The 22,754-nt window shown below is 47.8% G+C and overlaps 1 protein-coding gene and 1 non-coding gene across 2 annotated transcripts in view; one reads left to right on the top strand and one right to left on the bottom strand.

The window, feature by feature from the left end:
- Nucleotides 1-22,303, top strand: part of FKBP6 (FKBP prolyl isomerase family member 6 (inactive)) — a 29,994-nt gene extending 7,691 nt beyond the window's left edge. Inside the window, exons 6-9 of the mRNA XM_037990493.2 lie at nucleotides 3,742-3,936; nucleotides 4,378-4,487; nucleotides 5,907-5,999; nucleotides 21,861-22,303. Coding sequence (XP_037846421.1) covers nucleotides 3,742-3,936; nucleotides 4,378-4,487; nucleotides 5,907-5,997 — 396 coding nt within the window. The 3' untranslated portion in view covers nucleotides 5,998-5,999; nucleotides 21,861-22,303. The remainder of the gene's footprint in view (nucleotides 1-3,741; nucleotides 3,937-4,377; nucleotides 4,488-5,906; nucleotides 6,000-21,860) is intronic.
- LOC119621403 (U6 spliceosomal RNA) lies at nucleotides 1,842-1,949 on the bottom strand. Its single transcript, XR_005237965.1, has one exon. It is a non-coding gene; the product is annotated as a U6 spliceosomal RNA (small nuclear RNA).
- Nucleotides 22,304-22,754: the final 451 nt, after the last annotated feature.

Raw genomic sequence — 22,754 nt, 5'->3', positions numbered from 1 at the left:
CCTCAGTCTCCCAAAGTGCTGGGATTCCAGGTATGAGCCCCCCGCCCCCGGCCTTCCAATTCTTCCACTCTACTTGCACCTTCCAAATGGAGTCCCAGGGAGTGCAGGCTCTGCCTTCACCCATTTTTATTGTTTTACTATTTTTTTGTTGAGATATGATTCACATACCATAAAATGCGTGCTTTTAAAGTGTCCAATTCAGTGGTTTTTAGTATATTCACAAAGTTGTGCAGCCATCACCACTATCTAATTCTGGAACATTTTCCTCACCCCGAAATGAAACTCACAATTCTTTGGCCCCAGATAGCCTCTGTTCTCCTTTGTTTCTATGGATTTGCCTATTCGGGACATTTCGTGTAACTATAATTGTCAAATATGTGTCATTTTGTGGCTGGCATCTTTCACTTAGCATGTCTTTGAGGTTCCTCCATGTTGTAGCATGTACAGACCTCATTCTTTTTTGTGTTTTTTTTTTTTATGAGACGGAGTCTCTGTCGCCCACGCTGGAGTGCAATGGCATGATCTCAGCTCACTGCAACCTCCGCTTCCCGGATTCAAGCGATTCTCCTGCCTCAGTCTCCCAAGTAGCTGGGATTACAGGCACCCGCCACCACACCTGGCTAATTTTTGTATTTTTAGTAGAGATGGGTTGTCACCATGTTGGCCAGGCTGGTCTTGAACTTCTGACCTCAGATGATCCGCTACCTTGGCCTCCCAAAGTGCTGGGATTCCAGGCATGAGCCACTGCGCCTGGTCCCTCGTTCTTTTGTAAGGCTGCTTTTCCGTTGGATGGCTCTGCTGCTCTTTGTCCATTCATCAGTTGGACATGTGGGTTGTTTCCACTTCGTGACTATTATGACTGATGCAGTGAGCATTTATGTACAAGTTCTCATGTGAACGCATGTTTTCAGTTTTCTCGGGTATGTGCCTAGAGTGCCATTGCTGGATCGTGTGGGAACTGTCAAGATTTTTGAGGAACTGCCAAACTTTCCTACAACAGCTGCACCATTTTACATTCCCACCAGTAATGTGCGAAGCTTCCAATTTCTCCACATCTTCACCAATACTTATTTTATATTTTTAAAGTGAGGCATCCTAGCGGGGGTGAAGTGGTGTCTCACTGTGGTTTTGATTTCCATTTCCCTGACGACTAATGACATTGGACATATTTTCATGCATTTAATGACTATTTGTCTGTCTTTGGAAAAATGTCTATTCAGAGTCTATGCGTATCAGAAAATTGGGTCATTTGTCTTTATACTGAGGAGTAAATGTTGTTGATGTGCTCTGGATACTAGACCCTCAACAAATACAGGATTTGCAAATGCTCTATGCCATTCTGTGGGCTGTCTCTTCACTTCCTTGGTAGTGTCCTTTGAAACACAAAAGTTTTATATTTTGATGAAGTCTAATTCTTTGGTTATTTGTGCTTTTGGTGTTTTATCTAAGAAACCGTTTTCTGACCGGGCGCGGTGGCTCAAGCCTGTAATCCCAGCACTTTGGGAGGCCGAGACGGGCGGATCACGAGGTCAGGAGATCGAGACCATCCTGGCTAACACGGTGAAACCCCGTCTCTACTAAAAAATACAAAAAACTAGCCGGGTGTGGTGGCGGCGCCTGTAGTCCCAGCTACTCGGGAGGCTGAGGCAGGAGAATGGCGTAAACCCGGGAGGCGGAGCTTGCAGTGAGCTGAGATCCGGCCACTGCACTCCAGCCTGGGCGACAGAGCCAGACTCCGTCTCAAAAAAAAAAAAAAAAAAAAAAAAAGAAACCGTTTTCTAATCCAGGGTCACAAAAAGTTACACCTATGTGTTCTTCTAAAGTCTGATAGTTTTTTTTTTTTTAATATGAAATGCTTCATGAATTTGCATGTCATCTTTGCACAGGGGCCATACCTATCTTCTCCCTGTCTTTCCAGTTTTTAGTATACGTGCTGCCGAATCGAGTGCAGAGTCTTAGAGTGTTAACTTCTACTTTTAGGGCTATGCTTCACTTTAGTTAATTTTTACCTGTAGTGTGAGGTAAACATTCTTTTGCATGTTGATAGCCTCTTGTCCCGCACTATTTGTTGAAAAGACAGTTATTTTCTCCCATTGAATGGTCTGGACACCCTTGTTGAAAATCAGTTGACTATAGATATAAAAATCTATTTCTGGACTCTGTGTTCGATTTCATTGATCTACATGTCTGTTCTTATGCTAGTGCTATACTGTCTTAATTACTGTGACTTTAGGAAGTTTCTTTTTTTGTTTATTTTTTTTCTTTTAGTTTTGAAATTGGGAAATATGAGTTCTCCAACTTTGTTCTTTCTCAAGAGTATTTTGGCTATTCGGGGTCCCTTGAATTTCCATATGGCTTTTTTTTTTTTTTTTTTTTTTGAGATGGAGTCTCACACTGTCACCTAGGCTAAAGTGCAGTGGTATAATCTCGGTTCACCACAACCTCCGCCTCCCATGTTCAAGTGATTCTCCTGCCTCAGCCTCCCATGTAGCTGGAATTACAGGCACCTGCCACCATGCCCAGATAATTTTGTATTTTTAGTAGAGATGGGGTTTCACTATGTTGGCCAGGCGGGTCTTGAACTCCCAACCTCAGGTGATCTGCCCGCCTTGGCCTTCCAAATGCTGGGATTGTAAAGGCGTGAGCCACTGCACCTGGCCACCGTATGAATTATCTAATCAAATTGTCTGTCTATAAAAAAGGATGTTGAAATTTTGGTAGGGTTGCATGAATATGTTGACCAGTTGGGGAAATATTACCATCTTAATATTAAGTCTTCCAATTAATGAACATGAGATGTTTTTCCATTTTATTTGAATCATCTTTAATTTCTTTTTTTTTTTTTTTTTTTTTTTTGAGACGGAGTCTCACTCTGTAACCCAGGCTGGAGTGCAGTGGCGCCATCTCAGCTCACTGCAAGCTCCGCCTCCCGAGTTCACGCCATTCTCTTGCCTCAGCCTCCCAGCTACTCAGAAGGCAGAGGTTGCAGTGAACTGAGATCACTCCAGCTTGGCGACACCACTGCACCCAGTTAATTTTTTGTATTTTTAGTAGAGATGGGGTTTCACCATGGTCTCGATCTCCTGACCTCGTGATCAGCCTGCCTCAGCCTCACAAAGTGCTGGAATTATAGGTGTGAGCCACTGTGCCTGGCCATCTTTAATTTCTTTCCACAACATTTTGTAGTTTTCAGTGTGCAAGTGTATCATTTGTTTTAAGTTTATTGCTACTTATGGTATTCTTTTTGATGCTATTATAAATGGAGTGGTTTTCTTAATTTCATTTTTGGATTGTTCGTTGCTAGAGCATAGAAATATACCTGACTTTTGGCAGGGTGTGGTGGCTCATACCTGTAATCCCAGCACTTTGGGAGGTCAAGGTGAGCAGATCACAAGGTCAGGAGATCAAGACCATCCTGGCCAAAATGGTGAAACCCTATCTCTACTAAAATATGAAAAAATTAGCCAGGCATGGTGATGCGCACCTGTAGTCCCAGCAACTTGGAAAGCGAAGGTTGCTGTGAACTGAGATCACTCCAGCTTGGCGACAGAACAAGACTCGGTCTCAAAAAAAAAAAAAAGAAAAGAAAAGAAGAAATGTACCTGACTTTTTAGGTTGATCTTGTGTCTTACAACCTATAACAGCCAGTTTTTAGCTCTGATAGTTTTTGTGTGTGGATTGCTTAGGGTTTTGTAGGTAAGGCTGTTACTCCTCTTGAGCGTCTGCCTTGCCTCTGCACAGGCCTTGTTGCTTCTGCGCCGGCGATCAGCACCCTCTGAAGAGCAGCACCTGGTGGAGGCCGCCAAGCTTCCTGTTCTCCTGAACCTGTCCTTTACATACCTGAAGCTAGACCGACCCACCATAGCCCTGCGCTATGGAGAGCAGGCTTTGATCATTGACCAAAAGAATGCCAAGGCCCTCTTCAGGTGTGGACAGGTGAGTGGGAAGCCAGTGACTTGGGAATAAACACCCAGAAAAAGGTAATAGGAGTGCTCAACTCAGCTACTGCATAAATGCTCTTTTTTTTTTTTTTTTTTTTTTTTTTTGAGACAGAGTTTTGCTCTTGTCGCCCAGGCTGGAGTACAGTGGTGCAAATTCGACTCGCTGCAACCTCCGCCTCCTGGGCTCAAGCAATTTTCCTGCCTCAGCCTCTCAAGTAGCTGGGATTACAGGCGTGCACCATCACGCCCAGCTAATTTTTGTATTTTTAGTAGAGATGGGATTTTGCCATGTTGGCCAGGCTGGTCTCAAACTCCTGACCTCAGCTGATCTGCCCACCTTGTCCTCCCAAAGTTCTGGAATTATAGGCGTGAGCCACCGCACCAGCCAGATGCTGTCTTTTCTAACTGTGCTTTTAAAGTTCTCTCCTTGGGACAGGCTTGTCTTCTCCTGACTGAGTATCAAAAGGCCCGGGATTTTCTAGTTCGAGCCCAGAGGGAGCAACCCTTCAATCACGACATCAATAACGAGCTGAAGAAACTGGCTAGGTGAGCTGTGTTTGCAGGAGCATGATGAGAGGAGATGGGTGGGGTTGCGACTCTGGTCTGTCCACCTGGGTAAAGGATGGTCTGGCGGTGTTGCCCAGAGTGTTAGGAGGCAACCCCCTCTGCAGCTGGGTTTCTGAAGTGCTTAGCAGTGCGCTGCACCAGCAGTTCCCAGCAAGCAGGTGGGACAGACTGCCAAACTATACATCTCCTTCATCGCCCACCTTTCTGTTTCCCCTACCACAAATAAGCACCCCCTAGAGAGGTGGGAGGGTGTAACTTTTTCTTTTTTTTTTTTGAGATGGAGTCCCTCTGTCACCCAGGCTAGAGTGCAATGGCACGATCTCAGCTCACTGCAACCTCCGCCTCCCGAGTTCAAGTGATTCTCCTGTCTCAGCCTCCCAAGTAGCTAGGATTACAGGTGTGTACCACCACGCCTGGCTAATTTTTTTTGTATTTTTAGTTGAGACAGGGTTTCACCATGTTGACCAGGCTGGTCTCAAACTCCTGACCTCAGGTGATCCCCCCACCTCGTCCTTCCAAAGTGCTGGGATTACAGTCATGAGCTACCGCGACCGGCCCTGGTGTCACTTAAAAAGAGTCTTCTGGTGTGCTCTTCCCTGCGTGCTCCACCAAGAACCACTGCTCCTAACCAAGTGCAGGAAGGCTCCTCATAGGTCCTCGTGCAACCAGGAACAGGCCTTTCGGGTCTGACTCATACCCATAGATTGACCTCCTTGTTACCCACATGACTAAGCACACCAGTCTTTTCGTGATGTAATTTTTTCTCATTATAGAAGTTTTGTGTTCATTGTAGAAACTCTGAAAGTATCTATGTATAAAGAGAAGTCCCCCATAACTCCATCACTTGGTAATAGGTACATGGCTTTTAAGGTATATGTTCTTCTCTAATAGTGAAATTCTCTACTTATCTTAATATTAAACATTCAGTCCAGATTGCTAGTTATATCTTGCTTGGCATCAGTGTCTGAGATGTGAGTATCTCTTAGGTTACATTTCAAGCCTTTTAGGACTTGCCAGCAATTTCATTTCTGGTATTTAAAAGTATCCTGTCAGATCTGGTCATTCTTTAGTGAGAAAATCAGGAGAGGTTAGAGGCTGCTGAGGGTGTGGGGTCACTTGGTGAGACTCAGCCTGGAGCCTCATGGCCAGAGGCACCTGCCCTTCAAGGCGGCCGTCCTTTCCAATTACAGGCTTTTTGTCCAGGGGCTTGGCTCCTTGGCCAACTGTGGGAGCTTTCCCTGCCTCCCCACTTCTCCAGCTTACTTCCATCCTTCCCGATTCAGTTTGAGTCCTGATGAATTTTCAGTGTTTCTGGATGTGAGTGGAAAATTCCAGCCACCAGATGTCACCTCCTCCAAACACAGACCTCCTCTAATGAGTATGTATTTCCCTCTCCAGCGATTACAGGGACTATGTGGATAAAGAGAAAGAAATGTGGCACCGCATGTTCGCGCGCTGTGGCGATGGTTCTACAGCCGGAGAAAGTTGAAGGTAATCAAAGGGCTGGGGTGGCACACAGGCTTCAGGATGGAGAAGCGTGCTGCTCTCCTCCGCCCCTGGGTGAATGGTGGCTGTCTGCAGCTGAGGCTGGACAAGGGGTAGACAAGTTCCTTGCTCTAGCAAACAACACAACGGTAGTGCAGGATGCACGTGCTGCATGCCTGCCTTCCCCGTGAGAATAAAGTTCGCCAAGACCTTTGGGTTAAATGTATAGGTTCAGGGGGCCTTGCGCTATTTATTTGTTTGTTTGTTTGTTTGAGGCAGAGTCTCACTCTGTTGCCCAGGCTGGAGTGCAGTGGAGCTCACTACAACCTCCACCTCCCAGGTTCAAGCGATTCTTCTGCCTCAGCCTTCTGAGGAGCCGGGATTACAGCTATGAGCCACGGTGCTCAGCCTAAATTTATTTTTTTAAAAAACTTTGTTGGCCAGGCGCGGTGGCTCACACCTGTAATCCCAGCACTTTGGGAGGCCGAGGCAGGCAGATCACGAGGTCAGGAGATGGAGATCATCCTGGCTAACACGGTGAAACCCCGTCTCTACTAAAAATACAAAAAGTTAGCTGGGCGTGGTGGCGGGTGCCTGTAGTCCCAGCAACTTGGGAGGCTGAGGCAAGAGAATGGAGTGAACACGGGAGGCGGAGCTTGCAGCGAGCCGAGATCACGCCACTGCACTCCAGCCTGGGCGACAGAGCAAGACTCTGTTTTTTTAAAACAAAAAACAAAAAACAAAAAGCAAACAAACTTTTTTTCCCCATGTTTTATGTGAAACTCTCTTGCAATTGCTTATAACATGAGACTATGAGTAGAGTCATGAATGTGATGGTTGATAGAGCTGGGCTTTGACATGTCAAGCTTCTCTTCATCTTCTTTCTCCTGAGAACTCAAAAGCCTCCAACTTGACTGTGTCTCTAACACATTACTTAAAGCAGACAAGATCTGGGTGTCGCAGGGTAGGGATGGGCTGTGGCTCTTAAATTCTGCTTCCTATTAGAGTTAGAGATTTGAAGATGCTGAAAGCAACAGGGAGCGGCATATAACATTCCTCTCGAGCACACACCTAGTAATTTCGCAGGCACGGGGCGGGAGTTCCTAAGTGCATGAGATAAACCCTCCAGTCTGAACCCTCCAGTCTGGTCTACTATTTAATAAAATTAATGGAAACAAAATCACCTGCCTGAAACACCTGCTTAGCTGCACAGATAACTCTCCTCTCTCCTGAGAGAAGTTAAACAAGGAACAACAAGAAAACAGCTGCTGAACGGGCTCATGGTGATAAATCTCTCCTTTGTTGCTTCCTCCATCTCCCTACAAAAGGGGCTTGAGAGGAGGAGGCAGTGAAAAGGCCTATTCATCTCCCACATTTTCACAGCAGTCCATAAACTGCTGCTATCTGCACTTTCAGATGCGCCCATCAGCATCACAGGTAAACGTTGCCTTCGTCACTGATGCTGGCCCTGTGAACCCCGGCCTTCAGGTCTTTCAGGGGCCTTTGGAGTACATATTTGCAGGTCTTCAGAACTGAGATGTGAGCCAGAGGACTTCCCTTGTTTGGCCACTTCTAGTATCGAGTAAAGATGAAGGGCAGTGACTGTTTGCCAAACATTTTGGACTGTGACCCCACAAGTCCCATCATGAATGAAGACCCAGCTCTGCCAGGGTCCATCCCAGACCCTGCTTGGGCAGCCCAGCTGGGCAACAGTTTTCCTCTGCATCATGTTTACCTCCCAGCCTTTTCAGTCTGTAGCACTGGAGGTTGCTGATCTTTAGATGGTGTCCTACATATTTCCAACTTGAGCATTTGTCTTACTATCAGCAACGACTGTATTTGTGTTCGAAAGTAGCCACCATGGTCATATTGCCACTGCTGTCACAGTTGTGATAAGTTTTAGCTTTTGTGTCCTTGCTCTCCCTGCTCCCCTTTTTTTCTGTAGTATTTGTGGCGTAGTCATTTAAAAGAAGCTAAAAATCCAGTCATCTTGACAGCCTAGTTGTCACTAACCAGGACAATTTTTTTTTTTCTTTTAGAAGGGTCTCCCTCTTGTCACCCAGGCTGGAGTGCAGTGGTGCAATCTCGGCTCACTGCAGCCTCCGCCTCCCAGATTCAAGTGATCCTTCTGCCTCAGCCTCCTGAGTAGCTGGGACTACAGGTGTGTGCCACCACGCCCGGCTAAGTTTTGTATTTTTGGTAGAGACGGGGTTTCACCATATTGGTCAGGCTGGTCCTGACCTCAGGTGATCCTCCGGCCTTGGCCTTCCAAAATGCTGGGATTACAGGCGTGGGCCACTGCACCTGGACAATTTTAACTTTTGTTCTTTTCATCTTAGATGTTAGATACCACTGACTTGTAAGATTACTTCCAGTGGAACGAGTGTTCTCTTAATTATTAATTATGTGCTCTAAGCCTTTGACTATAGTAGACAGCATGCCTTTTCCATCTTTGCATTTTCTAGCGTCTGGAGCCTGGTGCACGATTGGTGCTCAGGAATGTTGGTTGGACTAAATGTGAAATAACCGAAGCAGTAGACCAGCCTCTAATGAAAATCCTTCAGGCTGGGTCTGGGATTGGCTGTCGGACCCTCGGTATTGCCAGGGACAGAAACCCATCTTTAGCATCAGCCAGAAGAGGAAAAGAAAAAAATTTGCAGAAGGGGGTCCTGGGAGTGGCTCACAGAGTTGAGGAGGAGTTTGGCAGTCCTTGGGCAGGCAGCAACCAGGCAGCTCTGAGGGCCTTAGGGATTCAGTCTCCCCTCAGCTTTGTTTCCTCCCTCCATAGGGAGTGCCCATGCATCCCTTTCTGCAGCCTCCTCCCTAATGGAGTGAGAGTTCTGTACCCCATGCCTCCCTCCTCTTCCTGCCCCAACCAGAACTCCAGTTTGAAAGATCCTGGGCAGGACTCTGGCCTGGTTGGGGGTATGTAGAACCCCATGAATCGGAGTTTGTGTTTTGTCCTTCCTATCCTGACATGCTGGTATCTGAGGCCCTTGTGATCATTTTACTGTGTCTGGAAAGGAGCTGTAAAGGGAGCTCTATAGCTATATTCAACCGTTTAAATGGTTAACATACAACAGGTAAAATTTGTTCTGTGGTTTCCAAAGGTCAGGACCAGTAAGCCAACACAATAGGAAGACAGAATCTGGCCTGATAAGAGATTTACCAGTCAAATGTCCTACCATGAGTTCTCCCACCATGGAGTACACAGTAGAAGGGGCCACTTTTGACTGCTTTTGGGGAATGGCCTTGGGGAAACATCTGTTCCTGGGCCGCTCCACTGTGTTCCACAGGGCTGTGGGGCATCTCGGGAGCTGGTGTAGTCTCTGTTAGGGTCTGTCTGAGCAGAACTGGAGGGCCTGAGAGGTGGGTGAAGGGAGAAAGTAGATCACCTTCCTGGTCCTTTTTACCATCAGGCAATTGCAGACCTTCAAGGCAGAGGTAGCAGCTCCCATCCCCAAGGCATGCAGCAGAGATGAAATATGACATCTTATACTTAGCATCAAAAAACACCACCCGAGGAAAGGAAGTAGCAAGAGAGGCCTTGTTCAAGAGCAGGTGAAGATTTTGTTGCCTGCTGGTCCCAAACATACCAAATGCAAGGAATGGCTGCCAAAGGAAACAACATTCCAAATGGGGGAAAGCCATGCCTGCCCTGCCCCACGTGGCCAACCTTCCTCACTGTCTCCAGCCATCCCTGTGGGGAGCTAACTGTTGTGGGGCACTCTAGATGCTGTGTGGCATATAGAAAGAGGTCCAGTACCACTTCTGCAGCCCTGACCTGCAGGGATTGGGAGTCTAAACAGGGACAACAAGACAAGTCCATTAAATGACAGTGTTCAAGAGTGGGCTGTGGGGGAGCGCCCCTGATCAGAGAGAGGCTTTGCTGAGCCAGGCCTGGGGGATGGGCCCAAGGGGCCCTGGGAGGGAGTTGTGAGAGCTCCTGATATCGTCCCTTCATTTGGGGCCTCCTTGGAACGTGGGTGGCATTCTGTAGGGCATTATAGAGGAGGGGAAGACCTAGCCAGAGCTGAGCTGCTCTGAGGGGCTGAAGGGGCAGCGTGGGGACACATTTAAATTGGCAGGTCTATCAGGTGGCAGGTGTCTGAGTGAGAGGTGATGGCAACCTGGAGGTGAACCTACTGGCAAGAGAGGAAAGGTAGCAGGAGCATGTGGCCTCCCATCTGGAACCGACAGTAGGGTTCTCATGTGAAGAGTTCTCATGACAAACCAGAGCTTACCTGAGGGAGCATGACCATAGTGCCCGAGGGTCTGAAGGTGCCCTAACCGAAGTCACTGATTGTGGAGGAGGGCAACTTTAGTGATGTGTCAGCCATCTGCTAACAGAGGTGGGTGGGCAGGGGCCAGAACCAGGAGTCCAGGGCTGGTCCCCATGTACCAGGAGTGACTAGGAAAGCTCCATCAGGGGCAGCCAGAACTTGAGGGAGTCTTGGGTTACCTGGCAGGAGTGGGGGTGCAGGGTGAGGTGAGCACCCACATGGTCAGTTTGCCTAGGCGTGGCTGTCATTCTTTTGGTTTATCATAACATTTTTCTTCTAGGTTGTTTTGCTAGTATCACCTAGCATTTATTACTTTTTTCTTAGTGTATTTTTATTAATTTTGGTCAAAATTTTTATTACTCATTTTTAAATGCCAGGTATTCTTCTACATGTTTTACATGTGTTAATATTTTAATGTAAGATCTGCATAATGTAGATATGACCCCATTTTACAGTTGATGAATTAGGCATGAAAAAGCCATGTCATTGCCAAGGTTGCAGAGCTCCTAAGTGATAGAGCCGGAGCCAAATGCTGCATATACACAGGGACCCCGATTTGAATTTCAGTTTCTTCTGGAGAGTCTTCCACAGGGCTCAGTACTATGGTTCTTTTGCCATTTCTTGATTTATGTTTTGGATATTTATCTGTTGACTTCCTGCTATAATATAACTCTTTCCTCTCTTACATTACTACTTGTAGATCCTCTATTAGATTATTGTAACAAAAATAATATACTCAATACTGATGTTCTTGGCTTCATACAGCTAAAGACAGTATCTCTTGTGCTCCACTTTGTTTTTATTTTTGAGACAGAGTCTCGCTCTGTCACCCAGCCTGGGGTGCAGTGGCACGATCATAGCTCACTGCAGCCTCAACCTCCCAGGCTCAAGCAATTCTCCCTCCCCAACCTCCTGAGCACCTGGGACCACAGGCACGTGCCACCATGTCCAGCTAATTTTTTATTTTTTGTTGCAACAGGGTGTCACCATGTTGCCCAAGCTGGTCTGGAACTCCTGGGTTCGAGTGATGCCCCCTTGTTGGCATTCCAGAGTGCTGAGATTACAAGCATGAGCCACAGTACCCAGCCATATCTGTTTATTCTTGATTCATCTAAAATTCCATAGTAGCATGTCCAGGCATTTCCTGTTGCTCAAGTCCTTTAGATAGGTCCCTTACTTCTAGAGGCTTAAGCTTTTAAGAGCTGAGAAATTCCTGTGTACTATTTCTTTAATCATGTCTTCCTCTTTATTCCCTGTCATCTTGTTCCAGGACACCTATTGTTTGGAAGTTGGACCTTCTTCAGGGATCTTCTATTCTGTCTCCTTAAAATCTTTTTTTTTCCCTTGTGAAATGTACTTAATTTTCCAACTCTTCCATTTTGATTTCAGCAGTCAAATTTTTGAATCTAAGAGCTCTTCTCAGATCTTTTTCATAATACTACACTTTTCTTCCCTTCTTTGAAAAAAATCTCAGTTACATAACTAAAGAGAAGAATATTAAGATTCCCCCATGTGCTCAACCTCCGGCTTTAACAATTACCAACGTAAAGCCAAGGTTTCCTTCTATGACTCCACCCACGTCCTCCCTGTATAGCAGGGAAGCCTATTTCCTTCTATACTCTCATTCACAACACTCAGGACTTCCAGAACCTTTCACTTCTGACACCAGACATGTAGGGGTTTTCCAACCAATTCTGAAAGCAGCTCAGTGTCCTCCATTTCAGCTACAACACAGAGCAGCTCAGTGTCCTACATTACAGCTCTGACACTTGACCTGGATTTAGTGCATACTCCACAGGTTAAGGGCTCAGTTCCACAAGACTGACCCCATTTCAGACTCCAGTCACAATTCTAGGTTGTCACCTTTGCTTCTTACTTACTGGATATACATCAGAGGTTCTCACACCTGTTCCTTTGGGTTGAGTCATCTGGAATGGTGCTGAGAACTCAAACACCTACTCATAGTCACTAGTTTATTACAGAAGCTTTTAAAAAGATACAAACGGGCCAGACATGGTGGCTCAAACCTGTAATCCCAGCATTTCAGGAGGACAAGGTGGGCAGATCACTTGAGATCAGGAGTTCAAGACCAGCCTGGACAACATGGTGAATGAAACTCCTTCTCTACCAAAAATACAAAAATCACCCGGATGTGGTGGTGTGTGCCCGTGGTCCCAGCTACTTGGGAGGCTAAGGCAGGAGGATTGCTGGAGCCTGGAAAGTCAAGGCTGCAGTGAACCTAGATTGTGCCGCTGCACTCCAGTCTGGGTGACAGAGTGAGACCCTGTCTCAAAAAAAAAAAAAGGGTGGCCGGACAGGGTGGCTCATGCCTGTAATCCCAGCACTTTGGGAGGCCGAGGTGGGTGGATCACCTAAGGTCAGGAGTTCAAGACCAGCCGGACCAACATGGAGAAACCCCATCTCTACTAAAAATACAAAATTAGCCGGGTGTGGTGGCGCATGCCTATAATCCCAGCTACTCGGGAGGCTGAGGCAGGAGAATCACTTGAACCCAGGAGGTGGAGGTTGCAGTGAGCCGAGATCACACCAGTGTACTCCTGCCTGGGCAACAAGAGCAAAACTCCATCTCAATAAACAAATAAAAAGGCCAGGTGCAGTGGCTCACGCCTGTAATCCCTTACTTTGGGAGGCCAGGGTGGGCAGATCATGAGGTCAGGAGATCGAGACCATCTTGGCCAACATGGTGAAACCCCATCTCTACTAAAATACAAAAAAAAAAAAAAATAGCCAGGTGTGGTGGTGCACGTCTGTAGCCCCAGCTACTTGGGAGGCTGAGGCGGGAGAATCTCTTGAACCCAGGAGGTGGAAGTTGCAGTTGCAGTGAGATCGCACCACTGCACGCCAGCCTGGCAACAGAGCAAGACTCCATCTCAAAAAAAAACGATACCGATGAGTCAGATGGGATGGCGCACAGGGCATGATGTGAGGGAAGGGATGCGCCAGCACCCACAGGTGTTCTGCAGCCCGGAAGTTCTCCAAACCTTCTTTCTGGCACAGAAATGGTTGGCCCTTGGTGATTGCCAATTGAAGGTTGCTTCAGCCCTTCCCTAGTCCCATGCTTGGTTCCCTGGCAACCAGCCCGCTTTCTGAGGTTGTCTAAGAATCCCCAGCTACCAGTCATGTCATTAGCATACAAAGAAACACCCATCCTTTCAGAGATTCTGGGGGTTTTAGGAACTGTGTGCCAGGAAAGGGATAGAGACCAAATATATACTTCTGACTATGTCACAGTCCACCCCCTGCTCTCCGGCCACAGACTCCTTAACAGCACGACGATGTGCAGCTTAAGAGGTACTGGTATATTACTAGAATCCCGTGTTGCCATGAATAAAGAGTCCAGTCCATCGTCATGTGCGGCCAGAGTGGAAGCGTCGTCCCATGTTTGTAGTGCTTTATCATGTCTGTAAACCCACTTAACTTTCCTGACATTCTTGTGAGGAAGAATGATTGCCTCAGACTGGGGAAGGAGTAAAGCTTAGTGAATCAGGGCCCTTTCCCTGAGGAGGCCTCTGCGTATATAAATAACTGAGCGTTTTCATTGGATTTGAAATGTTAAGCCCCAGATGGTGCCTGAAGCCTTAAACGTATTCAGCTGCTTTATTCAGGTGGCGCATGACCCTGGGGCGGCCGTGCACTTTTGTCCTTCTCTCAGATGTTGAGGAAATTCCCCCTCCTTTACTTATTCTGTTGAAGAGAAGCTGAAGCCTTTGGGCTGTAGAGGATTGAGCCCTGCTACTTAGCCAGCCCTGGGGAAAGAGGATCTTAACAGACTAAAAACAATGTTTTCTGGAAAGTCAGAGCAGCTCCCAGGAGGCCCCAGTGGAAGTAAAGGCCAGGTTGTGGAGAGTACACTCTGGTCTGTTGAGATTCTGGGGTTTGGTCCTGGCTCAGAGGTGGCCTGAAGTGAGCCCCGGAACAGTGGGCCCTCAGCCCGGTGCCAGCGCCAAGGCCACAGGAGGCCTGTGGGGCCCGGGATTCCCTGGTTCCAAAATAGCCTTCCTGTGACCCGGCTGTCCTGCTCAGTTGCCAGAAAACCCCAGGAGCAGATCATCATCTCTCACGGTATGTGACTGGATCTAGGCAGGGAATCTATTTGATCCCCTTCTTCCCAAAGAGATTAAGAACTATCCAGTGTTGAGTCTTTCAGAGTTACTTCGTGCATCCACTGAGACACTTCTGAGTCCTGAATAAAGACTTGTTTAAATATATTTTTATAATTAATTTTTCCTTTTTCTTTTTTTCTTTTTTCCTTTTTTTTTTTTTTTTTTTTTTGATGGAGTCTCGCTCTGTCACCCAGGCCGGAGTACAGTGGCATGACCTCAGCTCACTGCAACCTTCGCCACAGGCATGCTCCACCACGCCCAGCTAATTTTTGTAGTTTTAGTAGAGACGGGGTTTCACCATATTGGCCAGGCTGGTCTCGAACTCCTAACCTCAGGTGATTCATCTGCCTCAGCCTCCCAAAGTGCTGGGATTACAGGTGTGAGTCACCGCACCTGGTGATTTTTGTAATTAATTTTTTCCCTATGCCTCTACTATTTTTTTTCCTCCTCAAAATGGCGTTGCATTTTCTGCAGGGCATCTGGGCCAGGAAGGCATTCTCTTGTTGTCAGATGAAGGCCGTGCCGTGGTCCAGGCAAACTGTGTGACCGGGGCTCTTGATCTTCTGCGTATCTGTGAAATGCCTTTTCTCCCAGCTCTGGAGGTGTCCCTGAAGTCATCCCTTTGTTGTGTGGCTATAAATACCTCGACTTCGGTGGCTGCCTTTTCATCATACCCCTTCCTGGGAAGGCATTTCCCCTGGAAGGGTTGCCTTGGCCCTTCGTTCCCTCTCCACATCCTCTCTTGGCAGCCGTGATGGGCCTAAACCCTGCTTCCTGCTAAGATTTACTGTTGTGGATTCTGTGTTCTTTGCGGATGAGGTATGAATGAGAGCTGCTAAGTTAAACTCCTGGAGATAACTGGGCTCCTTTCGCTGATCATCCACCATCATGGACGTGACCTTTATGATTCATGATGGGGCTGAAAGACAGAACGTTTGGATCCTCAGTTTTATCTCTTGCTATGACATTAGCCAAGTCATTTCACCTCTCTGGGCCTTGATTTCATTGTCTGTAGGGTGAAGCTGAATCACTTTTTTTATTTTAAGAGAGAAACAAGGTCTCTTATGTTACCCAGGCTAGAGTGCAGTGGTGCAATTATAGCTCTCTGCAGCCTCTTGGGCTCAGGTAGTCCTCCTACCTCTGTCTTGCATAGCTGGGACTACAAGCATGTGCCAGCAGGCCCTGCTGATTTTTTTTTATTTTGTAAGATGGGGTCTCATTATGTTAACTAGGCTGATCTCAAACTCCTGGCCTCAAGTGATCCTCCCAGAGTGCTGGGATTATAGGCATGAGCCACTGCGCCCAGCCATGGAGCAGGCACATCTTTAAGGTCACTGTGGAGTTGTTTATGCTTCATTAAGACCGTCAGATATTGGCTTAGTCTGTTTTTAATTTCTCGAGTTCATTAGGTGCATAAGTCCTGCCTCCAAGCATACATAATCCGAAACACCAGCCTGGATAATTAAGTGTACGGGCAGTGAGAGAAAGAAGTGAGCCTAAGTAATACGGAATTGACATGCAGCCAGTGCCTTGTACCTTCTAGGAAGAGCATGAGCCCCCGCCAGCTTTGCTGGCTGACCCCTGTTCTGCGGGTGCTGATCATGCTCTCAGGACCTTCGGTTGTAGCTGTTACTGACTGAAGCTGAGATGAACTGGGCTAAGCCTCAGAGGTTCAAGAACCCAGAGAAGGGTTTTCAAATCTAATAGATAAAAGAAGTAAAGAGCTATGAACAAAAGTTCTCTCTAGATCAGAGGTTGCTCAAACATTCACAAGGTGAGAAGGATGTGGTCTGCCTGTCCCTGTGAGAGCACCCACAACAGTCATTGTCAGCATCAGCCCAAACAAAAAAGGCAGCAAGAGGCAGACCGAGGGGCATCTCCAGAATGTTTTGCATCCTGAGGTCATAGAGCTTCATTTTTTTGGTGAGCTGAGTATCATGGCCATGAATGTGAGCAAATCTGCACTAACTTCCTTTTGCTTCTCCAAGAAATGGCCTAGTGAGGCTGCCTGCGTTTCTTGGCTAGTGGCCCCTTCCTCTATCTTCAAAGATAGCAGCATATCTTCCAGTATTTCTCTGTCTCTCCCTCCCTCACCCCCTCTGTGAATCTCTCATTCTCTCAGCCCCTCTTTCCCCTCTGCTTCCTGTCATTTTGTCTCCTCCTCTTTTTCTGACCCTCCTGCCTCCCTCTTAACGAGAATCTGATTACACTGGGCTGACCAAGATAATTGCCCAGCTCAAGATCCTTCATTTAACCCCAAAATCCCTTCTGCCATGTATGGTAATGTATTCATGGGTTCCGGGAATTGGAACAAGGACATCTTGGGGGGCATTTTCCCATCTCTCATACCCTCTTACAGATCAGCATCTGCTGGGGACTACGCATCTTGCCAATGTAGAGATAACTCAGCACTCTGCATCCTCAGCATTCTCGGCTTAATCCTTTCCGTCCCCGATGAGATCATCCTGACAGCCGTCTTTCAGAACGTTTCCTTTCTCGTGCTCCCTTCTGGTGGCTGGGGCCTGATGGACACAGCTCACCTCATCTTTCTGCTGTTTGCTTACTGCACTTGAGGATTGCTGTGTTGTTTACATTGTTAACAAATGCTAGGTTTGCTACAACCCCGCATCAAGCCAAGTCCATTGGTGCCATTTTTCCAACAGCATATGCTGAATTTATTTCTCTGATTTACCCACAGTATTTCTTTTTTTTTCCTCTTTTTTTTTTTTTTTTTTTTTTTTGAGACAAGGTCTCACTGTATTGCCCAGGCTGGAGTGCAGTGGCACGACCTCGGCTTACTGCAACTTCTGCCTCCCGGGTTCAAGCAATTCTCCTGCCTCAGCCTCCCCAGTAGCTAGGATTACAGGCGCGTGCCACCACGCCCAGGTTATTTTTGTTATTTTTAGTAGAGACGAGGTTTTACCATGTTGGCCAGGCTGGTGTCAGACTCCTGGCCTGAAGTGATCCTCCTGCCTTGGCCTCCCTAAACCTTGTTTTTAAACAAGGGTAGCAGTTGAGGTGGCACTTTGACCCTTCTTTGACCATGTGTCACAGCACGGTGGCAGCTGGTGGTGGTGAGCTGCAGTTGTTGGAGGAAGTGCAGCAAAGCTATACTGTGAGGCCTGGCCCACCCCCAAAACCGGGAGGCACCTGCAAGCGTTCTCATTCCATGTCAGCCTGGAAGGGGTGGGCTCCAGACCACTCAGCTCCATGCATATTCTCATGGGACTAGGTGGCCAGCTGTAACAGTGGGGAAGTAATCGCACACCCTGCAGGGGGATGTGGCCAAGGGAAGAGCAGAGAGCCTGGAGGACCACGAGGGCGACTGTGGGAAGTGCAGCAGTCAGCATGGAGTGGCCACCAGAGAGCCAGGGCCCCAGGGTGGGTGGGGAGAAGTAAGTTGGGGAGGCCCCACAGCGAGGGTCGGCTCTGAGCAGCTGCCTGGAGGGGGTGGAAGGGGCGGGTGGAGGACCCAGCAGGCCAGAGGACTGCCACCTTGCGGGCTGGCCAGTGTCACAGCAGAGTCCCAAGGGGCGAGGACTCCTTAAAAAAGTTTTCCCCTAAGTTGGAATTTTTGGAGATATCCAGATTTGGTTCTTGAGATTGGCTGAGTAATGCATTTTGGGAAGGGGAACCAGTTGAGTGGTTTCAGGAAGGTCTTTCAATCTCCACGTTTACTACGTACAGCCCTGGTTCATCTGCTGGGATTTTGAAGAGGCAGCCATAACTTTGATCAGTGTTTTTGAAGGGCTGAGTGACCCATGCAAGGTTCCAGAGTCTTCTCACTGGATGATGTTCATGGCTGAGTTGACTCTAGTTCCCCTTTGCAGGGTACAGGGAAGTGCTTGAGGCTGGCATGCAACACCCACCGCCACCGTGGGAACGGAACCTGCTGAGCCTTGATCCTCAGCTCTTTGTCCTCAGATTTCTGACAGAAACATCCTGGGCTCTGCAGCCTCGGCGATTACATCACTCCTCTGTCTTCTCTGTTACATTTCACACCCTTCTTTGATTACTGCTCATTATGTTGTACAATTATAGTGGACACCACTGGCATTGCTGCTTGGGTTTCTAGTTCACGGTCCCTGTGCCTTTTCCCGAGGCCTGGGGCCCGCCTGCCCTGGAAGCAGCCTGGTTCATAGGAATGGATTCAGCTGGAGTCGGCTGTGGACGTTTGTCTGTGTTCCCTGCCTGAGCCTGACTGCCATTGTCTTTGTCAGTCTCCGGGCTTGTTTCTTCTTGAGCCACGGATACAGCTTTTTTCTGACTTTGCACCTCTGTATGCTACATATATTGGGTTTTCAAAATGAAATGTAAGTTGAGGTTTCCTATGTTGGTGCATTCTCGTTTATGCTAAAGTGTTACTTTTTATTGGCTCCGATTTGAAAATTCAACTACCAGAACCTCGTGGGATCCCTTCGTCTGAAGGGAGCTTGAAGTTTATCTCCACCCATCTACATTCATGCCCGGAGAATATTGATTTTAGGGTTTATTCCTAAAGTCATTTCATGGGACACACCCTAGATTGAAACTTTCTTTTTTCACTAATTATTAAACTTGTCATTATGGACATTTTCAAATGTCTCCAAAGGTAAAAAATAAAAATAAACATAAACATAAAAATAACATGATCACTACCCATATATCATTACCCAGGCTTGACAATGAACATCTTTCTGCTGTTCCTGTACCCGCCCTCCAATTTTTTGGTAGTACTTAATTTTGAATTATAGAAATGCCACATGCTGGCCGGGTGCAGTGGCTCATGCCTGTAATCCCAACACTTTGGGAGGCCGAGGCAGGCAGATCACAAGGTTAGGAGATCGAGACCATCCTGGCTAACACAGTGAAACCCCGTCTCTACTAAAAATACAAAAAATTAGCCAGGTGTGGTGGCGAGTGCCTGTAGTCCCAGTTGCTCAGGAGGCTGAGGCAGTGGAGTGGCTTGAACCCAGGAGGCAGAGCTTGCAGTGAACCGAGATCATGCCACTGCACTCCAGCCTGGGCGACAGAGTGAGACTCCATCTCAAAAAAAAAAAAAAGAATGTGAGTGTGTATGTAACTTGCCCACAAAAAGAATTATACATTTTGTACTAGAATATATTTTTATTACATTTTGGGTGTTTTCTAAGTTAACACAAAAAGAGCTACCTTTTTGTGTTACTTTTTAAGAAGTGGCAGGCCAGGCACGGTGGCTCAAGCCTGTAATCCCAGCACTTTGGGAGGCCGAGGTGGGCAGATCATGAGGTCAGGAGATCGAGACCATCCTGGCTAACGTGGTGAAACCCCGTGTCTACTAAAAATACAAAAAGCAATTAGCCGGGCGTGGTGGCGGGCGCCTGTAGTCCCAGCTACTCAGGAAGCTGAGGCAGGAGAATGGCGTGAACCCAGGAGGCAGAGCTTGCAGTGAGCTGAGATCGCGCCACTGCACTCCAGCCTGGGCGACAGAGCGAGACTCGTCTCAAAAAAAAAAAAAAGAAGTAGCTGGATAGCATTCCATTCTGTCAGGATATGGAAATAGCTTTAACAGTGATTAGCAGGTAGGTAGGTAGATAGAGATTAGATAGACAGACAGAAACATGGTCGTGGAGTTATCCTCATGCCTGACTTTTCTGACAGTCAAAGTCCTATCACTGGTTGTGATGGGTGTGTCTTTGCCTGACTGACCTCTCCAGTGGCTGTACCAGTTTGCCCTTGGTAGTGTCTGAGAGGTTCCATTCCGTCACTTTGCCATCATTTGGACGGCCAGACTTTTTAATATTTGCCAGGTTGGTATATCTCAAATAGGATCTCATTACTAGCATTGGCAGGTCCCTGACCAGGCCTCTGTTCACATGTTTCCAGACTGAGGTGGCCTTTCTGTAAACTGCCTATTTGTTTCTCTGTAATCAAACACCTTTCCGACGTTTTTTAGTTATTTTTGATAACTCTGTCATTAGTTCTGTGAGTTCTATCAGCAGCTTCACTGCATGCACCAGGCATGCGATACCATATGTAGGTAATGGTCATTTTATCTTCTCCTCTTGTATTTTTTGTTTGTTTGTTTCCTCCACCGCAAGACAGAGTTTCGCTCTTGTCGCCGAGGCTGGAGTACAGTGGCGCGATCTCAGCTCACTGCAACCTCTGCCTCCCAGGTATAAGCAATTCTCCCTGCGTCAGCCTCCCAAGTAGCTTGGATTACAGGTACCCGCCACCATGCTCGGCTAATTTTTGTATTTTTAGTAGAAACAAGGTTTCACCATGTTGGCCAGGTTGGTTTTGAACTCCTGACCTCAGGTGATCCCCCCAGTTTTACTTCCCAAAGTGCTGGGATTACAGGTGCGAGCCACCGCACCTGGCCCTCCTCTCGTGTCTTATTCAGAGCCTGTCTGATGGTGGGGGGTGCATGCTTCCAGAACAGGGTTAGTAGCGACAGACGTGCCTCATGAGTGTAATGGAGCTGCTGCTGGCTCCACCATTAAACACCATGCTGGCTTTGGCTGAGCTGTATTATTTTCTTATCGTGTTACAGAAATGTTTGTTTGGTTTTTCGTTTGGTTTGGTTTTTTGTTTGGTTTGGTTTTTTGTTTTTGAGATGGAGTCTCTGTCACTCAGGCAGGAGTGCAGTGGTGGGATCTTGGCTCACTGCAACCTCTGCCTCCTGGGTATAAGCAATTCTCCCTGCCTTAGCCTCCCAAGTAGCTGGGATTACAGGCACCCACCTCCATGCCTGGCTAATTTTTGTATTTTTAGTAGAGATGGGGTTTCATCATGTTGGCCAGGCTGGTCTTGAACTACTGATGTCAAGTGATCCACCCACCTTGGCCTCCCAAACTGCTGGGATTACAGGTGTGAGCCACTGCACCTGGCCACCACCTGTCTTTACTTACTTCTCTCCCATTGCCTATGGTTCTGGAAGTCTGACTGGAAAGTGGTCTGTTCTTTACACCCCACCTCCTCTTCCCTCTCTTAGGTGCTGGCTCCTTTGGTTGTATTGGGGTAGGGAGGAAAGAGAAGGGAAAGGGTAGCTCATGCCTATAATCCCAGCACTTTGAGAGGCCAAGGCAGGCAGATCACTTGAGGTCAGGAGTTCGAGACCAGCCTGGCCAACAAGGCAAAATCCCGTCTCTTCTAAAAATGCAAAAAATTGAGGTGCATGCCTGTAATCCCAGCTACTCGGGAGGCCGAGGCAGGAGAATCACTTGAACACGGGAGGAAGAGGTTGCAGTGAGCGGAGCCTGTGCCACTGCACTCCAGCTGGGTGACAGAGTAAGACTCTGTCTCAAAAAAAAAAAAAAAAAGTTTCCCAGAGTCCATCTACTAGGGCCACATGGTGATAGCATCTGTCTCTTGGCTCCTGTCTGGTCACCGGCCATGCCCTTCTCTGACCTCAGCCGCTGGCCCCCAGCACATGTGACTGTGACTTTGTGTGGCAGCTGCTGAGTCCTGAGATGTTTTTAATGGCTGTGTTTGATTCCCAGGTTCTTCACCTACCAGCGAGGGGAGAGAGCTGTGGTTCTCCATCATTGGGGGAGTGGAAGGGAGCTCCCCAGTGCCACCGTGGCAGCCACCTTCCTGGAGCAGGGCTTGGAATGCCCCGTGGCCGCATCTCTGACAGATGCGGCTGAAATGTGTTTTCACAGGTGCTGTTTTCTGTTTTCCGTGTTCATAACACAGGAGAGGAGAGCATAGCTACTGACAAGTAGAACACTGCTACTTTTTTAAGGCAGTTTCTTGTTTTTTTAGACGGAAATAGTCTTTGGCTTCCCTCCCAGTCCCAGCCCCCCTTCCGGCTGCGAGTGTCCCCGGGTCAACACCAATAGAGATTGCTTTGTGTATTTTGTAGGGTTCTCTGTTTTGAAGAGAGAATTATGTTACAAATGTTTTTGTTGTCAATAAATAAAACACTTCCTTGTCCTTGCAAGATCCAGCATAAGTGAATTGCGGGGACTCAGCTGAGCTTCCAGAGTCTGCAGACGGGTGGGGGAGGCCACTTGCCCGTGGGGCTGGGGCTCAAGCTCTGGAGCCAGCGGTTCTGATTCACCTGATAGTGAAATGCTGCACCCCAGGTTTGGGGTTCCCTACGGCCCGCTCCCAGTGTCGGGAGCTGATGCCAGCAATTTAACAGAAAGTTGAAGCCACTTCACTCTCCTGTACCCCGACACCCCAGGCTCCCTGCCCCACACAGGCCTGAGGCCACCTCACCCTCCTGCACCCCAAAACCCTGGGCTCCCTGCCCCACACAGGCCTGAGGCTACCTCACCCTCCTGCACCCCGACACCCCGGGCTCCCTGCCCCACACAGGCCTGAGGCTACCTCACCCTCCTGCACCCCGACACCCCGGGCTCCCTGCCCCACACAGGCCTGAGGCTACC

Source organism: Chlorocebus sabaeus, chromosome 28, assembly GCF_047675955.1.
Source record: "Chlorocebus sabaeus isolate Y175 chromosome 28, mChlSab1.0.hap1, whole genome shotgun sequence".
In the NCBI taxonomy this organism is placed as follows: domain Eukaryota; kingdom Metazoa; phylum Chordata; class Mammalia; order Primates; family Cercopithecidae; genus Chlorocebus; species Chlorocebus sabaeus.
The sequence above is the reverse complement of the archived record's forward strand: the minus strand, read 5'-3'. Positions and strand labels throughout refer to the sequence as shown.